Source organism: Leguminivora glycinivorella, chromosome 8 (assembly GCF_023078275.1).
Source record: "Leguminivora glycinivorella isolate SPB_JAAS2020 chromosome 8, LegGlyc_1.1, whole genome shotgun sequence".
NCBI lineage: Eukaryota > Metazoa > Arthropoda > Insecta > Lepidoptera > Tortricidae > Leguminivora > Leguminivora glycinivorella.
The window spans coordinates 26,729,422-26,751,648 of record NC_062978.1 but is presented as its reverse complement, the minus strand read 5'-3'; the positions used below and the strand labels follow the sequence as shown (position 1 = coordinate 26,751,648).

The following is a 22,227-nucleotide window of genomic DNA, read 5'->3' as shown; positions in this document are numbered from 1 at the left end:
GACTATAAGTGTCTATTTACCAAATGTTAGGATAACTTGTCAAAGCGGACCCCAGGCCAGGCTCCAATGAGACTTGCCGAGTGCCAGAATAACGCAAGGAGGATGATCAGTGTGCAAGTCTTAAACGGACAATAAATAAAACCAAAAATATAATTCATTAGTGATATTTATTGATGATCGGTCTGGCATAGTGGATAGTAACCCTCCCGGGCTCGAATTCCGATAAGGGCATTTTATTTGTGTAATATGCACATTGGATGCTTTCTATGTACTTAAGTGTTTGTATATTACTAGCTTTTGTCTGCGGCTTCGCGGGTAGAAGAGTAATCTGTGGTAATTTTGTTTAATTTATTTAGCCTTTTGCAGCATACTCGTATTCCGTATTCACCTACTACAGAGTCCACAATAGGGATGACGATTACATAAAAAAATGGCATTCTGTTTAGTCCGTCAAACTAAAAAAATACTGAACACATATTTTTCGCTTTTTCTAATTGTTGTAGTTTGTAACCTCTTTTGTGCTGACAAATATCGTTTTTATAAGTTCTAGTTCTATTGTTCCATTTTTTGATATATTTTTGTATAGCCGTCACTTCAAATAAAACACTCATAGCAACAACATCTCTTTTTACTATTTTTTACAAATAACTTCCGTTATATTAGTTCTACAACACGTTATCAGCACGAGAATGCTATAATTAATAACGAAAAGTTTAGTGTAAAAAGTATATTACTAAAATAATTGAGTTTAGTGTTTGTGTGATTTGAAAATCGTAAATATGTCACACGAAACAGGAGATGCTTCGAGTGTTACGAATTCTCATTCGAGCTCATCAATTCCATCGTTTTGCTTGAGAAGCAAAGAGGGATACCCTGCATGGAAGTTTAAGATGCTCAATTACCTACTTCACGAGGATTTGTGGGAGACAATCGGTGGCTACCTCAAGGAAGACACGACCCCTGCCTCAACAAAGGTACGAAAAGATGCGAAAGCCTTAGCAAAGATATGTTTGACAGTAGATGGTGCGGCTATCACTCATGTGAGATGTGCGAAAACCGCAGCCGAAGCATGGAAATCCTTGCAGAAAGCTTTTGAGGATAAGGGAATGGGACGAAGGCTTGCTTTAGAGCGAAAACTGTACAGGTTGAGTCTATCTGACTTTTCGAATATCGAACTGTACATTAACGCAGTTATGTCAACCGCACAGGATCTGGCGGAAATCGATGTAGTCTTAGAAGATAAGTCTATTGCTGCTATACTTTTGGGAGGTCTCACCCCAAAATATGAACCTCTTATAATGGCATTAGAGAACTGTAATGTTGACGTGACTACAGATTTAGTTAAGACAAAACTGCTGAATGAGATGTCCAAGGATGTGGCTACACCTACGGAATCTGTTTTTAATGCGAAGAAGAAGCCGAAGTCAAAGAAGAAGGACATAGTTTGTTACGAGTGCAAGATGCCTGGACATAAACGACCAGACTGTCCAATGAGAAGGAAGAAAGAGAAAGCTAATGAGGTAATAAAAGCTCTTAATACTTCTGGCAGCTCAAGTAAGGACGTCATTTATGTAGACTCAGGCTGTACGAGACACATGACTTCTAGACGAGATTGGTTTCAGAATTTTACGATACAGAATAAAGGTACCGTTACTGTCGCAAACGGAGAACAGATAAAGTGCTGCGGAGTTGGAAACATTTCTTTAAACACACCCGAGAACGTTGTTAACAAGATCAGTGACGTTGATTATGTCCCTGATTTAAAGGAAAATTTGTTATCTGTGTACAAAACTGTGTACAAAAGGGTTTTATATGTGTTTTTGATATTAATGGATGTAATTTTTATAAAACTGATAATTTTCGTTTTACAGGTGAATCTGTTGCTCATGCCTCGCCCTGTGGTGGACTGTACGTTTTAGACGGTACTGTCAATGTTCCCGAGAATGTGGCAGATAATTTTATGACACAGGATGTGCACTCTGACTGTCAGGATAGTTATAAACTTTGGCATAGGAGGCTTGGACATTTGTGTCGCATAGGCATGAACCAACTGAAGAATCACGAGGTAGGCGTAAAGTATTCAGTAGTAGATAAAAACAGTTGCATCGCTTGCGTGGAAGGTAAACAAGCGAGAAAACCTTTCAAGAAGGTAGCGTTTAATAGGGCTACTTCCCCTTTAGAATTGATTCACATGGATCTCATGGGACCAGTGTCTACAACCTCTTTTCAAGGAAATAGGTATATGTTAACCATTGTAGACGATTATACGCGAAAGGTGTTTGCTTATTTTATTTCTTCCAAAATTGAAGTAAAGAATAAATTCTGTTTGTTTCAAACTTTTGTTGAAAACCAGTGATTCGTCATTCTTCCCTTCGCACTTTATTCGAGTTAGCTGCAGAGATGGGGTTAAAAATGAAGCACTTGGACGTCGATACCGCGTTCCTAACAATTAACAAAATAGCGCGCGAAATACGCATTTCGCGCCTGCGCGATGCAACCGAGACGGTAATCAAGGACAAACCCACAGACCTATATCGAGATAGAAGGAAAAAGCTTGGCGGTTGACAGGGAGACCGATCGTGTAACATTTCGCATTTATTGGTGTTCTTATTATGATTGGATTATCCTAGTTAATTATTAATGTAGTTTAGAATATTTATAATATAAGTTAGTTTAAGATTTTTGCATGAATGTATTTGTAATTTAATTTGTGTTGCATACTTTTTAATCTGTTGAATAAATAGATAAATACTTGATACCACAAATGTGAATTGACTCGAGTTTGAATTCATGGCTTATTTTTACATCGCTCGTACTCTAAGAACAAATCAATTTATTTTCATTACAATCATTACATACACATTATTCTAGCATTTATTTCATGTTTATAGGTCGTTTGTTTTGAACGCACGCCAAATCGAGCTCGTCAAATTAAAACCGCAATGGAAAACTAATTTTGACATCCAATCGTCGAGCAGACTGCCGTTCACGGTACTAAATATGATACTTTTTCTTTCTATCTTGATATAGCTCTGTGGTCAAACGTCCCTAGGAGCGGCGCTCCAGATTTACCTAATATTTCATACATAATCTTCTGTCTCACGCGCGGAGCTATGACTAAACTTCTCTTTCGCTCTTACTGAATTTCGTATTAGAGAATGTACTGAATATTTCTCCATAGGAGCGCAATTCAAAGCGCTCCGTTGAGCGCGGTGCGTATGAAATTGTATAGGAAGGGAATTGGCGGATTAATATAGACTGTATAATGAACTTTTAAGAAATATAAGTAATTGTTTGATTGGACTTTTTTGCGATAGTTTTTATATAGTATAATACATTAATTTGAGGTACCATAATTGATGTATTACTATAGTTTAATTGTGATTATTTTTGGGAGTGCACCGCACAAGCGCACTTTAGGGCAAGCCGCTACTGGTTGAGTGGATGCACTGTATCCTGGCAGTCGGAGAAGCAGCCTACGGTTGCCTTATCATCAGCCGAAAGTGAATATATGGCTTTAGCGTCTGCCACGAAGGAAGCATGCTATTTACGTCGATTTATCCAGGAAATAACAGGTAAATTGCATATAGTTAACTTAGCTTCTGACAGTCAGAGTGCCATCAATCTCGTTCGAAATCCTGTACACCACAACAGGTCAAAGCACATCGACTGCAGGTTTCATTTCATTAGGGAGAAGGTCTCTAATAATGTTGTGAAATTAGAATATATCAAAAGTAGTGATATGCCTGCCGATGTACTTACTAAGCCACTAGGGCCTATAGTACATAAAAGGTGTATACTTAACTTAGGATTAGAAACTTAAGTTCTTGTTTTGTGTTTGTCTAGCACAACGTCGATTAAGGGCGGCTGTTGTAGTTTGTAACCTCTTTTGTGCTGACAAATATCGTTTTTATAAGTTCTAGTTCTATTGTTCCATTTTTTGATATATTTTTGTATAGCCGTCACTTCAAATAAAACACTCGTAGCAACAACATCTCTTTTTACTATTTTTTACAAATAACTTCCGTTATATTAGTTCTACAACACTAATTAATGAAAAAATACAAAGATAAGCATCAGAGTTCGAGTGGGGACTTGTAATGTGACGTCACTTCTAAGTATAAATTGTACCTATGCGTGACGTCACGCGAAAGTTCAACGCACTGTATCGTCGTCATTTTTCGTTAACGAGAAAAAAGAAAAAATACGCGTCTAAAATTTTTTGATAATCTAACCGACGGACTAATTAGTTTGTTTAGTCGTCTCGCCTATTATTTGATTCTGCGCCTTCGATCACCGTCAATAAAGTGTCATGAATAACGGAAGGTTGCTTAATGTTAGGAGCGAGGGTTAAAAATTTCACCACCCCTTTCCTAGTGGGTGTCAAAAAGTCTGGCTGGCAACCTGTCTATGTAACATATTTGTTTTCTTTCAACCCTTTTATTGTCTTGAGTTGCACTGAAACTTACAGATTCCTGTGCTCTGCCAACCCCGTTTGAGAATAGAGACGTGAGTGAGTGTTTATATATATATAAGTCTTCAACGGTGAGCATTTGGAAAAATGGAATACGTGTGGTGACATCGTTTTCGTAAAGTTATCACCTGATAGTGACGAGCTTTGCTTACTTTCTACTCTGTTTCTGCTTTTATTCATTCCCATAACCTGCGTTCGTAGCTGAATGCACATACGCTTACGAAACGCTCACGAAACGAATCTCTATCGCTCTTTCGTTTTGGTGCGATAGAGCCAGACTACCTTTCGCGGCGTTTCGTTTTCGTTTCGCGTCATAGAAATTCCATTCGGCTACGGGGCCTGATCGAGATACCAACTGCTAAAGGGATTTAAAATACAAATTGTAACAAAAATAGTGTAGAAGTCTGTGTTCCAATTTTAGAAGTTTTGTCAACCGAGTTCAGGAATTGGTGCTTAAACTGGATACCGCTCCTTGAAAAACATAGTGACACTATCCAAAAAACATAGGTTTTTAGTTAACAACGCCATCTAGGTCGCGCGTTCATAACGAACGCAATGCAAAGACACCTATCGATTTAGCTCGCTTAGAAGCGACAGGGGGCGCTAATGTCACTATGGCGAATAGTGGGAATAGTCGCGTGGGGGACGGGAACAATGTCATGTTTGCATTAATGACCTGGACGCCGATCAAAATGTAGTGAACTCTAAGACGAAAGTTGTCATTTTGTGTTTAGTGACGGTGTTCCGCGAGATTGAATGGTAAGTATGACAATTTTCTTATGGAACATTGTATCAATCCTTAAAGTGTCACTTTGAACTTGTAATAACTATTCAATATTGAGTTTCATTTTAAAGTAACAGTGTCATTTTTGCTATAATGACACTAGTACTTTAACAATTCTAAACGTGTTGAGATAGGTATAGTGACACTGTGCACGTAATGACGGTTTGGCTTTAAACTATTAGGCTTAATGCAGGTTAAAAATAAAGTTGTACTGTACTTTTACTTAAAATGACGTTATGGTCTTAACTCGCTAAAAAGAATTTGCATGAATGAATCGTCATTATCTGTTTAGTGTCATTTTTGATTGTATGAATTACCATAACTACGCTTGCAAAGAAATGGAATACCGCTGGGACACCCCCATTTGCCAGAATTTCATTTGCCATAATTTTATTTGCCATCCTATTCAACAATCATAATATTGTTTCTCATAACATCTTATGCCATAATCATTGTTTACTATATTAATCTAGTGCCAGAAACTTTGTTTCCCATAAAGTCAGTTTCCATAATGTCATTTGTCAGAATCATCGAAATCCGTAATTACCACATTCCATACCATCATTTGTCATACAAATTAGCGTCCAGAAAAGTCAGTTTCCATAATGTGCTTTGGCAGAATCGAAAACTACTATAATAGGTACTAGAAGGACTAGAGAATGAAACTGCTATCAGAAAGTAGGTTAGGTTAGGTTAGAACTGTGACCCCCTGGAAAATGAAACTGCTATCAGAAAGTAGGTTAGGTTAGGTTAGAACTGTGAACCTCTGGAAAATGAAACTGCTTGAAAAGTAGGTTAGGTTAGGTTAGAACTGTGACCCCCGGAAAATGAAAATACTATCAGACAGTAGGTTAGGTTAGGTTAGAACTGCGACCCCTGGAAAATGAAACTGCTATCAGAAAGTAGGTTAGGTTAGGTTAGAACTGTGACCCCCTGGAGAATGAAACTGCTGGAAAAGTAGGTTAGGTTAGGTTAGAACTGTGACCCCTGGAAAATGAAACTGCTATCAGAAAGTAGGTTAGGTTAGGTAATAATATGGGCAACAATTAATATGGCAATAATTGCTTATGGCGTTTGAATATTCTATGAAACCATATTATTGCACTTAATAATATGGCTAACAAATAGTATGGCATTGTATGATTATGGAAGGTAATATTCGGATAAACAACGAGTATGTCATATGATTTTTATGGTAAACAAATCATTCGGGCAAATGAAATTCAGGCAAGTTAGATTCGGGCAAATGAACATTATGTTAAATGACTGTCGGGCAAACAATAGACAACCAATACCGCTGTTATGAGTTTAAAGGCACTTTAACTGGTAATGTTAGCTTTAAGCGCGTTGACTGATTATTGTCACTTTAAGTTTTATGTCATGCTTTGCGGTAATTAAAATTACAAAACAGTTAATGATTAATTACCTTCTAGACATATTACGTTTAATACCATTGTTCCATTTAAGTTTAGCACATAAACCTCCACAATTTTGATGAAATTCTATGAAAAAGACATTTTACTCTATATTTTTGGAAAATACCTATAAACAGCGCTATTAAAAATTAAGGTTATTTTATGTATAATTATTTTTTACGAAGTAATTGCTATTTTTGTGTCGAATTGCTATAAGGCTTAAGGATTGGACGTTGCAGCAATAGAGGAAAGTTTTGTTCCCCAACGAGACGAAGGAGATCATTTACGCCAACTATAGACGGAAAAGGGTGTACAGGAGTCAAGGAGAGCAGTTTACACCAGTCTTCACCGAAGAAACAGTCAGTTACGGGAGCGGCTCGTGCATGTTCTGGGGCGGCATTTCCATCGACGGCAAAACGGATCCTTAACTGCAGGCAGTTACATTATGGAGATCTTAGAAGAACGTATGGTCTCGTACGCTGAGTTTTTTGGACCTGATTTCCAATTCATGCACGTCTACGCCCGTTGCCATACTGCCTTGATAGTGCGGGACTCCCTGATGCATGAGGTCGGAATGCACCGTAATGGAGTGGCAGCAACGAGCCCCAACCTGAACCCCATCGAACATCTCTGGGATGAGTTAAAACGGCTTGTTTGGTCACGGGATCTTGCTCCAGCCACCCTCAAAGAGCTGGAAGCCGTAGTTATTGAGGAATGGGAAAATATTCCTCAAAAACTGATCGTAACACTGATCAGGTCCATAACTGATCGCATGGAAGCTACAGGAAGGGCCAGAGGGAGGAACACTGGGTTTTAAGGTTAATTTTAAGTCATTTTTTTCGATATTTGTTGATTTAAAACAATAAATATTTCTGATTTCTGATTTCTGATTTCTGATTTTATTGCGTTTGATTTTTTTTTATTTTAACCTGAATGCACTTTGGTTACTTTTTCCTGACAATTTTAATTTTTTGTATAAAATTTCATGAATTTTATGGATATTAAAATAAATGTTATATTACTAACGCAAATGTCAAGACTGAAATTTACTGATTTTTGTTTCTAATATGTTTTTAGTTATATTTTATTGTTTAAGAGGGCAAGCCAGGAGTGTTTACACTAGTTTTTAAGGGCAGTAATGCTAAATAGATACAGGGTTTGAGACCGAAAGTCATTTAATTCAATAAATTTTAATGTATATACATAAAAGGTGGTTTGATTGCTAATTATTCATTGAAATAAAAGGTAAATTTCATAAAAAAAATGGCTATAGTGTCATTTTTCCACAAAGTAAAACGAAGATATAAAGTTGTCATGTGTCCCTAAACAAAAATAAATGGAAAAATGTCACTACCATTTTGTTTAAGCTTAATTATCTTAGAAACAAAATAAAAAAAATACAATTTACTATTATATCTATCAGGTTTAGTCACAAAACTAACAAGATCTGCCAAAAAATTACAAGTTTGTTGTAAAAATGGCAATTTTTGACAATTCAAAAATTTCAAAACTTTAAACCGCTGTACCCAAAAAAGACGTTTTTCATTTAATGACACTATGTTTTTCAAGGAGCGATTACATTACGAGTTTGCAACCCACAGATGCAACTTGGGTATACGTAAATAGGTATACGTGAAATGAAAAGGAATCAAGGAGAAAAAAAAAACAATTCAATTGTTTTTAAGTTTAACAAAACTTTATTAGAATCCAGAATATAGATGTAGACGTTATACCCGCGATATTAAGAGACAAGTCATATCTCTTTCATCCTACGTTAATGACATAGAAAGTATAAATAAGATTATGTTTAGTCCCATGCGCCGGGGCAGTTGTAGTGGCGGTTGATGCGTTTCCAGTCCATGTCGGTGATGTACTCACGTTGACCCATCACACCCTCGTGGTCCTACAAAACAATAAAAGTACATTACTTCAATGACCAATAAACTTGCTGGATTATGAGTCTCAGTTGCGGGTAACTCAGTTTCCGTGATCATGATGCACGTCATTGGCATCGCAATAGAAATTACAAGTTTTAATGGGTCTGCAACGTGCAACTGATAACCCATTGGGTCATACCCAAACGCATGTTCGGACCAAAAAAAAAAAAAGAATTGCGCACTGGATCTTGTTATATTTTTTTATGCATTGTACAGTATCTAGTGTACAATATTGATTACTCAGATATAAAACAAAACAAAATTAATACCTGAAAAAAAAAACAAATTGGTGGTAAAAGTCCCATCTGTGGGCTGTTCAGATTCTTGGATAACAAGTTCAACGTATCACAGTTTTAAAATTTATAGCGTAACAAATTAGTGTGGTTTGTGTAATAATTATATTCATTAACGAAATTGAATTTTCCGATTCATTTGCTCCAAAATTTGTAATCCTCTTGACATGAGAGGCAATAAACGTAGGGTTATACGGTTGAACGACTACTCTGTGGACCTTAAAAATCCAACCAAAATCACTAAAATAATAAAAACTTCCATAAACAACGGAGTATTATACTGGCAACACTTTCAAGCTGTCAGTCGCCATTTTGAATGTCGTGAGTTACAGTGCGAGAATTGTGCTCCCGACCTTTTTGATAAATAGTTAGTCCAAATGTCAGATATCGGTGCATCTTTTCTGTGATTTGTGTATATCGGTAAGTAAATATTTCAATATTTATTAAATATGCCTTAAGAATAGCTCAGAAGGGCTATTTTGCATAACCGAATCGGCTTGGCTTCTAACCTCAAAACACATGCGTCAAATGATATTTTTTGTATTAAAAAAACCCTTCTGTGGAAATCTTTTCTGTGGTATGCTGAATTTGTCACTTCTGTGGACACGGATCTCTCGCGTGGAATTGGTCCACCCCAGAGACCTATGTCCACAGAACGGTTTTTTAATTTAAAATAACGGAAGTTATCTTTCCTGTGGTCAATACTTTACAGGGTGTGTGCATCACAACTGACGTTTTTATCTCACAATGACATAAAAAATAAGGCACCGTTCAATTTAAATATGAGTCCATTCGGAAAAATTAGTACTTAAAACACTTTATGCCCTTTGCTTTAGATATGTCCACAGGAGAGACACAAACCTATATCTGTGTATGACCTAAATATTTATTTCTAATATATTATGGCGTGGAAGTTTAATGAGAATGTTTGTGGATTCGAGTTATTGCTTTCGTTATCATGTTTTCGTTTTCGTGGTGCAAACATAAGTCCATTTTAATAATTAATAATATAAAAAATCACTTTATTATAACTTCTTCGTTCACGCTAATTTTGATAATAATCGTGCAAAATGGTGCTTGTTTGGGATTTATTGGCATGAAGATATTGTTGTTTTTTCAGTTAGAATGCCAAGAAGCAGAAGAACTGTACAGTTGAGCGAAGAAGAGAAGAAAAAACGTAGGCGTGAACAAAAAAAATGAGTATGCGCAGAAGCCGTGCGAAATTAGATACAGCCGCTATTGAAGACAGGCGTAGGAAAGATAGGGAGAGATACCAAAAAAAAAAGAGGAAGGACTAGTGAAATCAATTAAGGACTTTACCCCAAGAGAACAGAGGAAGATTCGAAAAGTGTGGCGGGAAAAATCTAAGATAAGGCGTGAGAAGGCAAAATTAACAAAACGGACGGAGGAAATATTAAGAGAAGAAACACCTTCATCCAGTCCGAGTACATCGTTTTCACGAATAGCTGTAGGAAGGAAGGTCAGCGCACGAAATAGACGCCTATTAAAAGCTAAAAATATGCGTCTGTCAAAAAGATTGGATGGTCTTGAGAAAAAATTGGCTAAATATAGGATGCGTTTATTAAGACTAAAAAGGAAGAAAGATGATAAGACTGAAAATCGAAGGGAGGCAATACGAAAGCAAATTACAGAATTCTTACTTGACGATGAAAATAGTAGATTAACAGCTGGGAAAAAGGAAACCATTACGCGAAGACAAGTGAAAAAGCAAATACGACTTTTGAATGATTCACTCTTTAACCTTCATAAGACGTTTCTCAACAAAACGGGAGTAATCGTATCATATGAAACTTTTCGACGATGTCGTCCATTTTGGGTCGTTTTACCTAAAGCGGCTTCAAGAAACACTTGTTTGTGTGCTCTTCACGCGAATAATGATTTTATTGCACAAGCTTTACATAAAGCAAAAATATTGCCTTATTCATCAGCCACTGATGTTGCTAAATCACTTTGCTGCAATAAAATTCTTAGTGTATCTTGTTTAGAACGAAAATGCTTACAATGCCGCTCAAAGGATATTGATATTGATAGCACTGATTTAAGTGACACAATTATTTACCAAAGATGGATTACAAAAAATGTTACGGTGACTACTAGGGGTCAAGAAAAACAGTGTAAGAAAACAATAAAAGAAACTGTAAGAACAACCCAACGATTGCTAATACAAGTTTTTCGATCGAATTTACCCAAATTCATGCAACATTTAGCCAATATTATCAACCAGTTTAAAGCTGTTCGCTTCATAAAACATAATATGTCACCCTCAGAAGGATTACTTCATATCGACTTCTCAGAAAACTACGGATGCAAATATGGGGAAGAAGTTCAGTCAGCACATTTTGGCGGATCCAAAGCTCAACTTTCCCTGCACACATGTGTTTATTATTCAAGCGACTCTCACCCTCAGGAGAACCGAGTAAAAGCAACATCATTTTGTACTGTGTCTGAAAATTTGAGACATGACCCAGTCCTTATCTGCGCTCATCTTAAGCCCGTAATAGAGAAAATGAAATCCTTGACGCCAGCCTTATCCTTCCTGCATATATTAAGTGATGGACCATCCACCCAATACAGAAATAAAACTATGTTCTTTATGATCGCCAAATATATAAGTAAAATTTCTCAAGCTGACACTATTATTTGGCACTTTAGTGAGGCAGGCCATGGCAAGGGGGCACCTGATGGCGTTGGTGGGTGCATCAAACGCGTATGTGATAATGCAGTCGCAAATGGCAAGGACATCACAGGAATCGACGGTTTCTTTGAATGCCTGAAACATAATATTAAAAATATAAATATTATTCGGATTGATGACGAGTTTGTTGATGAAATTCAACAATTAGCAGCAGCTTGTAAACTGCGACCTTTCAGAGGAACATTTCAGATACATCAAATTGCGTGGAGCAAAATAAAACCAGATTTACTTCAGGCTAGGAGATTAAGTTGTATAACTTGTCCAGCTTATGTTGAATGTCCGCATTATAAACTAGGACAGATCATTATGCCAAGTGTCACAAGTTTGAGAACTCAATCAACAAGAGCCCATTCTGAGCAACTTAATTATGTACCAGATCTTTCGAATTCAGCTGCATCTAGTCCTGTCCGTTACAGTTTTGACTCTACCGGTCATGTGTCTTCTGGCCATTCATATCCTCCTAGGCCAGCTTCTTCTAATTCAGATCCTCCTAGGCCAGCGTCTTCTAATTCAAATCCTCCTAGCCCAGCTTCTTCTAATTCAGATCCTCCTAGGCCAACTCCTAGTCCCCTAACGCCTGACGCTTCGACTGTCACTGGACCTAGAACGCCCCCAACACCAGAGCCTCCAACACATATACCTGAACCTCTTACACCTAGGAAGAGACCTTATTTTCGTAATACATTCTGCGATGACTCTGATTTGGCCCCAAAAAAGATAAAAAAAAACATTGCAACATTGAACATTGATGACGACAGTGATGAAGATATTTTTTGATTAAATATCAGAATATTAAATCAATAAATATCATCATTCACGTTCACGTTATAAAACTAAACGAATTCAGTTTGACCACAGGAAATCTCCAGTGGTCAAACTGAAATAATTTCTAAAGACAATTGTTTTTCATACAATCATATCATTATTGATTTTTTTTTCGTTTATTTTGATACACGTCTATTAGATTTCAGAATCTTATTGAAATAAAAACAGATATAAGAGTACTTTTTGTGCTAAAACTGATTTAGCTCAATTCTGTGGAATAGCTGTCGCTCCTGTGGTCAATATTTTGTTATTATTTTTTATATTTTCTTAAATACCAAGAAACTATCTAGTTTTTAATTGTGATACTCTTGTTTGAAGAGTAGTTAATAAAAAATCATGTGATTTAAAAGAAAATATAAGGTTTTCAGTACTTAAAATGAACAATGCTAATTTTGTATCCATTCTGTGGAATAGCTGTCACTCCTGTGGTTCACATTTTTTTATTATTTGATATATTTTCCTAAATACCTACAAACCATCTAGTTTTAACTTGTGATTATCATGTTTGAATACATATCTAATAAAAATAATCTGATTTTCAAGAAAATACACAGTTTTTTATTTCTCAAAATTTGCAGTGCTAATTGTGTAACACCCCCTTGAGTTGCAGGCGTCCATAGGTTACGGTGAAAGCTTTCCATCAGGCAGACCGTATGGTTGTTTGCCACCGAAGTGGTATTAAAAAAATATCGGGAAATACTCGTATATCGGTATAGTGAAACTAACCGTGAAATTAATAATTCAAAACTGTTATTGCTCGATTTGCTGTTAAAAGCAGAAAAGTGTCATTTTATTCAAATCAACTTCTTCTTTAAATCCTGTTATTCTCTTGGTTCGAATCATATTCCTTCGTTGACTCCGGTAATTTGAAGAATATGCCTAACTAAAATCAGGTAATAACTAGGGATGTAGCGAGAGGGGGGTAAACCCAAACAAAGAAGGATGGATCTTGTGAAAGAGGATATCAGAAAGAGGGGAGTGCTAAGATGACGAAAGATAGAAAGGCATGAAAGAGGAAAACGAGTTGTACCGATCCCATATAACGTGGGATAAGGGTAGGAAGAAGAAAAATAAGTAGTAGGTAATAACTATCCTATCAAAATTACAAAATCGAGTTTTTACCTGGAGAGCTACAATGGTAGGAAGACCGTTGATGGAGAACGCTCTGGCAGGGTATTGCAGGCAGCTCACGTAGTCATAGGGCAATCCGTAGTTGGTCACGTTGACGGGACTTTCGACCATGAAGTTGCCCTCCATGCCTGAAATAGTGCTTGTAAGTAATACTCGTACACTGAACACAAATAACATTTCAAGAATTATGAACCGAAAAATCTAAAACCCGTTCTGTGTCATGCCGAGTTCAAAAGTCCTCGTCATATTACTAGTAACAGCGGTGCTTTTTTTTGACGCAGTAGTAATGCAGTTACACTTGAAGTGTGGTCATCTAAACTACCCAGGTATTTTAGATCGATGATTGTGGTACTCGCTGTTGCTTTACCTTCTCTTAGTGATATAGGTAAAACTTTTCCCATACAATAAACTCACTCAGGTTTTGCTCTCTTTACCGTTCATGACCGCGCATCCGCATTAGGTAATTTCAGGTCAGGTCCTCATGGTAGGAATGAGACAGCAGTATTAAATGAGACAAGAGATAATGGAACTTACCAGGTTGGATGTTCTCAAAGGCGATTCTGATGTAGTCATCTCTGTCATAGGTCGAATGCATATGGAAGAATCCGAGGATGTGCATCCACTCGTGCACGATGGAGGAGCGGCTGAAGCAGCCGAGTCCAGAGGTGTTGCGGGCCACGTTGTAGGAGTGGGCGCCTCTGGCCTCCCAGTAGCCGAGATCGGCCCAACAACCGCCGGCGATACCCTGGGGAGACAAGAAATTTCGGTAAACACAAAATAGAACGTTTTAGAATAAATCCACACTATGTTGGCGACAATATTTACAGCCTCGCTGGGGAAATTATTATTTTAAACATTTACTTCGACGAAATTATGACGTTTACTTAACCCTTGCTCAGACGCCTATCAAAATCGGCGCTATCATATCTTGGCTTGACTGTAAAAATTATTGTTTTTCTAGTCTTAACGGTTCCCTTAAACAGTCGATTGCCCAGAAAGCAGCGGTGGAGAACTTGCGTCAAACTGAGGCGCACCTATACAGACCAAAGGTTGCTTAGTAGCTTATTACTAAACTTTACTTTTTTTTTACTTATCCTATTGAAAGTGTCCCACTGCTGGGCAAAGACCCCTTGGTTATCCATGACTCCCGATTCTCGGTTTCCTTCGGCTAGTGTCCAGGAAGGCGTCATGGTCGTCCCGCCATCTTTGCCTATGCCTAGGCCTGCCCACGCTTTATCATCGGCATCAACTTGTTGGCTATGTTAGTTAGGATAGGTACATTCTATAGACGTGGCCGGCCTAGTCCCATTTAAGCCTAGCGGTTTTTTTGCCAACATCAGCAATGAGAGTCTTGGAGCGCAGCGTGGTGTTACAACGCGATCGGTCCTTCTAACACCTAGAATGCTGCGCTCCAGAGCGCGGTGGCGAACCTTCAGTTTAGACTTCTGCTTCTCTATAGGTTAGGACAGGTAGAATAGTTACAGGCGTTATCGACACGATCTTCGACTTCTTCATCTTGCCTTTTGCAAAGAGACTACTCGTAATTGGCTCGAGTAAATGAATTCGTCGACGTATTAGTATAGTTGGCCCGTCTACCTCGACCATACGCTGTCATTCAAGCTATGTGGCTGAACACTTACAGTCACACTGACGTAAGCGGTGTCGTTCGGCTCACGGTAGCGGAACTTGACGCAAGTGTGACGCTCAATGTCTGCGATAGCCTCTTCGATGTCCGCTACCTGCTGGGGGTCTGGAAAAGCCAAGTTTAGTATTTGAATCGGAAAATTCACCCCAAGCATATAGATATAGTAGAAGCCATCTTGGAGAGAGACCTGTAGGTAACGGATAAATACTTCCAGCGCCCAACGGTTAGACTTACTTTATCTGGTTGGAGGGCAATCAAATACCATGTGACAAATTGTCTGTTCCCGAACTCCATTCGATTATGACATTGACCAATAATTTGGCTGAATCATACACAAATATTTACGGATTAGCGTAATACTAAAAGATAAACTATATAAAGTAGGTAATAGGCTTATCTTGATATTAAATACATGAACTTATGTGATTCATAATTGAGCCCATAATTATATATATTCTACTGCTGGGTACATAATGCTGCTGGGGATAAGATGGCTAAGGGCTACAGTCCCCATGCTAGTCTTACAGACTTGTGATGTGTTGTTGGAAGAATCATAACACAGAATACTCACCAAAAGTTGGTCCCTCACCGAATTCCCAAATCACAGTGTTGTCCGGCCACTTGGTATCAGGCCAGGTGTACGCGTTACGGCCCATGGCATACTCTTGCACCATAGCCTCGATCTGCCAGTCGTCTAGCACGATGTCGCCTTCGAACTTGCCGCTGTACAACTCCGGGTTGTCTAATAGGAGGGAGACCCCGTTAATGGGGGAGGTCTTGCGGGATAGACCAGCATTCTCTGTGAATTAATACATAGTAATTACATTTTGGACAGTTGAAGAAGACCTGCCAACTGCTGATGCTGTTGTTATTAGTGGTTTGAGCCACCGTACAAGGTCTGTCCCCAGAGAGAACTAGGATTAAGGGAAGCAGGAAAAAGAGGACTTATAATTGATATGTCCGGAATATAAATATTAGGAGTACCTAGGTATGCGAGAAGTATCTCGCGGACGCTTTGGCATAATAGATATAAATGTGGTTATTTGTGTGTAGATTAGCCCTTTTTGAAAACTCCTAAAGAAATATAAGAGGTTTCAAATGAGCTGGCCACCCTTGGAGTTACTTGCGAGTTAGTGATGTTCTTTAGGTACACGACGCCCTGTAAGGGCACACAATACTCTTAAAGCTATCTTATTACAATGTACCCGTCTAATGAATTTATCTATTACAATTTTATTATATATTTGTAATTTATTTATATATTGGGAAGCGCATCGTGACTTTATTTTCACATCAGAATTTTAAAAACATCACACTGTTGTTTGACCATACTGTGTCATCACTATATTGGCACAAATGACATTAACACTTACCCTTCTGGGTATTTTCCAAGAAACTCCTAAAAGCCTGGATTTCCTCCCTAGACTTAGCTAAAGGGGGGGAGGCCAAGGCTACCCCTAAGCAGCAAACGACAGCATATAATCGCATCATTTCGTCTATATACAGCTTATTTTGTTTCATGGACTATATATAATCTTTACTTATCATTATCAAACCCTGTGTATCTTTAGATAAATTTACTAATTAATTAACGTTTGACACTTCTTCCGGGTTTTTCGTAAATACATATATGCAGTCATAGAGTAACCTTTGCGACGATAGGACACTAGTTTGCGAACGATCGCTTACCCGAATATTAGACTTTGACTATGTAGTATGCAGAGGAGAAGTTTCACGTACTTACGTAAGGAGCAAGTACTTTAATAGCATACTTAAAAACAGTCTATACTTGCTTATACTCGCTCGCAACGCTTATCGTCTCTTTGCTTTACTTTAGATTCGTTCAGAACCCGCATTTATAAATGGGATGCTTTTGAAAATACCAAATTACTTATGTTCACAAAAATGCTTCGTTTTACTATTTTGTTATACTAATACTTAAGGCGCTATTGACACTGATTCCATTCGATTAAACTGTTTTTGTCGCCCGAATTATACGCAGCCTCCATAGTGAGCGTCCAATCGCTGTATCCATACAGTTAGTCATGGTGCATGGTGGGTTATAGTGGTGAGTCTTTCTTTAGGCCTTGTGTAATGCCAGGGGCGTTTCTTTCGTACATCCGGGGCGGCCTCGCATGTATGGCAACACTCTCATATTAATATCAATCTGATGTATGTACTTATGACGTTTCGATAGTATATGCTGATCTCAGGGTTAAACAAGTATATAGGCATTTAATGTTCACTTTGTATCTTGCATGCTTTGTTGCATGTTAATTATACGATGTAATGTCAAAATATTACGAAAAGTGGCCCGCCGAGTTTCTTGCCGGTCCCATAGTGGATACCCCCCTCCCAACTGAGGGGGACTGAAATCTTCTCGAGGCTGAGGCGTAGGGTTAGAGCCGGCGTAGCTTTATTTGACGTACATAAGCGTATTGTAATATGCCTACTTGAAAAATAAATATTTCTTTTTCATTTTATCATTACGTTGACCCTTCTGTACAATTGGTTCACTGGCCTTCCCCATTGTAATGATTATTAGGATTAATATCTTATCAAATATTCTAACTACGCATTAAATATGGTCTGTATCAAGTTTAGGTTATCATGACTGATCATATAAATCAGGGTCATTTATCGATAACATGTTTTAAAGTATTGGGTTGGTAAGAAAGTAATGAGCGAATCATAACCAATATTGTAATTTTTATTTAATTTATTATTTTAATCATTTATCAAAAATATAACGGCCTTCGTTATCTACTACTTGTCTCCATCGTTCTGGTAAAGAATGAATAGCATCGGCGAAGAAGTTCTTAGGTTTAGATTCAAAAAACTCAGCTATGTACTGTCGTAGATGGGCTTGATCATCGAACTTTTTTTCATTCAAGGCATTGCTTAGCGATCTGAACAATGCGTAATCCGTAGGTGCCAAGTCTGGAGAGTACGGTGGATGAGGTATCACTTTCCAACCTAGCTCCAATAGCTTTAGCCGAGTCACTTATGCAATGTGTGGGCGAGCATTGTCGTGTAAGAAAAACTTTAGCATGCTGTGGACGATTCTGACAGATTTTTTGGTTTAAATTTTCAAGCTGATTACAGTATACTGATGCGGTAACAGTCATTCCACTTGGTAGGAGTTCCCAGTGAATAATACCATGAATATCCCACCAAACGGACAGCATAACTTTTTTCGGGTGAGGCTCTGTTTTTGGTGCCTCTATTCCTTTTTCGTTTGGAGCTAGCCACTGACGTTTGCGTGTGTGATTTATATATAAGACCCATTTTTCATCTCCAGTGATAAGATGGTCCAACCAGTTGAATGTGCGGCAAAAAGACAGAAGTTGTATGCAGATATCGGCACGGCGGTTTAGTTGATCTCTATCAAGTTCGTGCGGTATCCAAACACTGTATTAAATTTGTAGTTTTTTCCCAACTCGTGTAAATGTGTTTCTATGGTGACATGAGAGCAGCCTAACTCGGTAGCAAGAGTACGACTCGTTAGCCTCGGTTCTCCTTCAATTAAGGTTTTTAATTTGGCTACATCAATCTTCACCAGTCGACCAGACTTAGGTTGATCTGATAATGAAAAGTCGCCACTACGAAACCGCTGGAACCATCGTTTCTGCCGTGGCCTCAGACACAACTTCAGGAGCAACACGCTGACATATATTACGCACTGCTTCGGCGGCTGAATGGGCAGACTGAAATTCATATAGTAAGCAATGCCTTACATGCACTTTTAATTCGTCCATTTTCTTCCTTATATTAGCTCGGCGACAGCTAGTGAATGACTGACGAGAAACTGTGCGACTCACCCTTTATATACTTTCGACCATAGAAGATTCTAGAAGTCTCTCAAAAATTTTATGTAGAATTCAATCGATCGCTCATTACTTTCTTACCAACCCAATAATAGAAACTTATCCATAAATACGTATTAGGGTTATACCAAAGATAATATGATACCGTATAAAATGAGAGAAAAATATACCTACCACGGAATCATCAAGAAAAAATATGTCGTCTCTCCTTTGGGTTGATAGACGTTTGGTTGACTATAACGATAGGTATTTAGCAATTTTAAAACGTAACAGTTAGTCATATGGGTCAAATAGTTAGAACTGATATTCTAAATCCCATGTCGAGAGATCTGATGGTAATGTGACTACACCTATAGGTATTTATCCAATCTCTTTGTGTGTCACACTGGAAGGGTAGGACAGATGGCACCACTCCGAAGTGTAGAAAAAACATTGAAAAGTTTATGTAATTTGACATAGATGGCTGGTCTTAGTGCAAGAAATAAAAATATCAATGATGAAAAATTTAAATTGAATACAAACATCTCTGGTGATAAATGATTTGGGATTACAATGACGATTTTCCTTAAGCGGATATAATGCATGTTGTATTTCCTTAAATTGAATCATTGTGGTAAATATTATCTGACGTTAGTTCATATTCATTATTAATTCGAGAGAATATTGTAAAATACACTTCGATAATAACTTCACAGTGACAGTTTGTGTAAAACCCCATTCGGTAAAGGAGTTCTGTGTTATAATCATCGAACCAACACTGTAAATAATTTATGTGTAAGTATTTTTGAAGTTAATCATTAACACTAGTATTTCTTATAAACTGACAAAGATACCATAGGTACACTAAAGCGGCGGTCGAGGTGGTGTAGCGGTTTATCACGTCAGCCGCGTTAGCTGGAGACCCGGGTTCGATTCCCGGCTTCGCCACCAATGGGCTTGATCGCTTTTTCTTTAGGTATCTATTTCAGTTTATAATTTTTATATAGTAGTGTTACTACTTAAAAAAATAATAATAATTTGATTTGTTTCCTACATCGCTAGTATTTCTGTTTTGTATTATTTTTGGTTTGTGCAAATTAAGCCCAAATAATGAAGATATAGCAACTTAAGTACTATTGAGTAGAAAGTGCACAGTGGGTTCAATTGTGTTGTGGGCGATGGTCTGTCTAGCATTCGTGTCAACGCAACATCACCGTTTTTGTTCAACCCCTTGTTTACTAAAGACTGGTTACTAAGAATGTCACTGAAACCTGAGAAGTTTAATTTGCCCTGACTACACCCCTTATTGGGTGTAAGCGAGAGCTTATGTTTACTTGCAATCAAAATGTTTGCTTCTGGGTTACAGATTAAAATTACGCGTTAATAAAACAATGCGAATGCATTTGCAACCCCTAAACCAAAAAGTGTATATTTACTATCTGTCGTAAAATAAGTACATATTTTCAGACACGTTAAAAATGCTCCATAGACAGATCATCATTTTGTGGATGTTTGTAACCAACTCACTAACGAATGGATTTCCGGACACATCGACGATCTCACCAAAAACAACACGAGAACCTGGACTAATAACAGTTACTGAGTTGCCAGTACCTTTGATGGATGCCAGTACTATAAATACTACGATGGACTTTATTAAAACAATGACAGACAATTATACTACGAATGATTCTGCAACTACAGACACGCCTACATTGCTAACAAGCACCACTGAGAATAGCAGTGAAACTACAATTCCTAGCCCTTTATCCAAAAACAATATAAATTTAACTAGAGAAAATACAGAAGCTTCTACTGTAACGTTAATTCAATTCAATTCAATTCAATTCAATTTATTTAATAAAATATAAAAATGTAACATTACAGGAGACCTAAATCATTACATTTCTTAAAGTACATACAGCTTATTTGACAAAATAACATTAATGATAAATACATTTAAATAGAATTCAGTACGACGAACATGTAAAATAATAATAATAAAAATAAAATAAAAGCACAGTAAATTAATATTAGGTCAGACTTTCGCATATCTTCAAACATTCACTCTCAACAACCGTCCAGCCATCCGCAAACACATCACATGAGTGCTGCACAGCACCGAGCTTATTGAGCGCGTTCATCGCTCGGCAAACTGGTGAGTTGCGCCGCGAGACCGTGCGAGCGGGAGGGACCGCGAAGAGGCGCAGGCGGTCGGCGCGGAACCGTGCGCGCCCGTCCGGGACGAATAGGCGGCATGCCTCACCAACTAACTCAGGGCAGTCAAGACGACCTCGCAGGATACGGAGGACGCAGGATAGGAGGGCGGTGTGGGTAGATATGAGATTTGTGTATTATGCATGTGGGTAAGCGAATAAACCTTCAGTCAGTCTGAGCTCGAACTTGGTGTTTAATTTACGTCCTTAACATGGCGCAGCCGAAATAAAAGAATCTACTTCTATTATCACTGTTCGGAGTGTGTTTTACGGTTTACGTAGTTAACCTGTTGTGTACGTGCTGTAGAAAACACAATCTTTAGACGTTTTGTGGAAACAATTACACGGGCGTTAATCATGGAGTCGATTTTACCACCGCCGCCGCCATTTGTGTTCGTTAATAGTTTAGAAAATGTAACTACGGGAAATTTATCAAAAGAGTGGGAAAAGTGGAAGAATTCATTTCTCATTTACTATGAAGCGTGTGAACTATCTAAAAAAGATAAGAAAGTACAAGTAAGCATCCTTTTACATATCATCGGCGAGCAGTGTCGAGAAGTGTACGAGCAGTTTGACAAGTCATCTATTACGACATCATCGCAATTACTGGATAAGTTTGATGCATTTTTCCTACCTCATAAAAATCTCACAATCGAGCGGCACAGATTTTTTACGCGCGATCAAAAGGAAGGCGAGTCTATCGAACAATATTCGTTCGAATTAAAAAAGTTGGCAAGTTCTTGTGAGTTTCAAGACTTAATGGAAACTTTAATTCGGGACAGACTTATTTGTGGAATAAAGGATCACGCTATTCGGGAAAGACTGTTACGGGAACCGGATTTAACATTGAAGAAATCATTAGATATTTGTAATGTGGCGCAAATTTCGAAGGTGCAAGCCGGAGCTATAAAAAAAGAATCTGTGGAGCATCATGCCTATGCCATACAACGTAATTATTCTTGGAACCACGAAGTGCAAGGAACCC

At 37.9% G+C, this 22,227-nt stretch overlaps 1 protein-coding gene across 1 annotated transcript; it reads right to left on the bottom strand.

Annotated features, from left to right (window-relative positions):
- Nucleotides 1-8,418: 8,418 nt before the first annotated feature.
- Nucleotides 8,419-16,751, bottom strand: LOC125228960 (zinc metalloproteinase nas-14-like). The gene is made up of 6 exons (XM_048133694.1): nucleotides 16,594-16,751; nucleotides 15,792-16,019; nucleotides 15,216-15,325; nucleotides 14,110-14,320; nucleotides 13,567-13,703; nucleotides 8,419-8,576 (listed from the first exon to the last, which is right to left on the bottom strand). Exons 1-6 carry the CDS (start codon nucleotides 16,739-16,741, stop codon nucleotides 8,481-8,483), a joined length of 930 nt encoding a protein of 309 aa, XP_047989651.1. The 5' UTR covers nucleotides 16,742-16,751; the 3' UTR covers nucleotides 8,419-8,480.
- Between the last annotated feature and the right edge of the window lie 5,476 nt (nucleotides 16,752-22,227).

Bases quoted from the DNA above. Each gene is read 5' to 3' on its own strand.
- LOC125228960 (XM_048133694.1), bottom strand. From the start codon at position 16,741: ATGAAACAAAATAAGCTGTATATAGACGAAATGATGCGATTATATGCT. The intron at 13,704-14,109 runs GTAAGTTCCATT...GCACTATTTCAG, and splicing joins CTTTGAGAACATCCAACCTG to GCATGGAGGGCAACTTCATG. The intron at 8,577-13,566 runs GTAAAAACTCGA...ATTGTTTTGTAG, and splicing joins CTACCATTGTAGCTCTCCAG to GACCACGAGGGTGTGATGGG.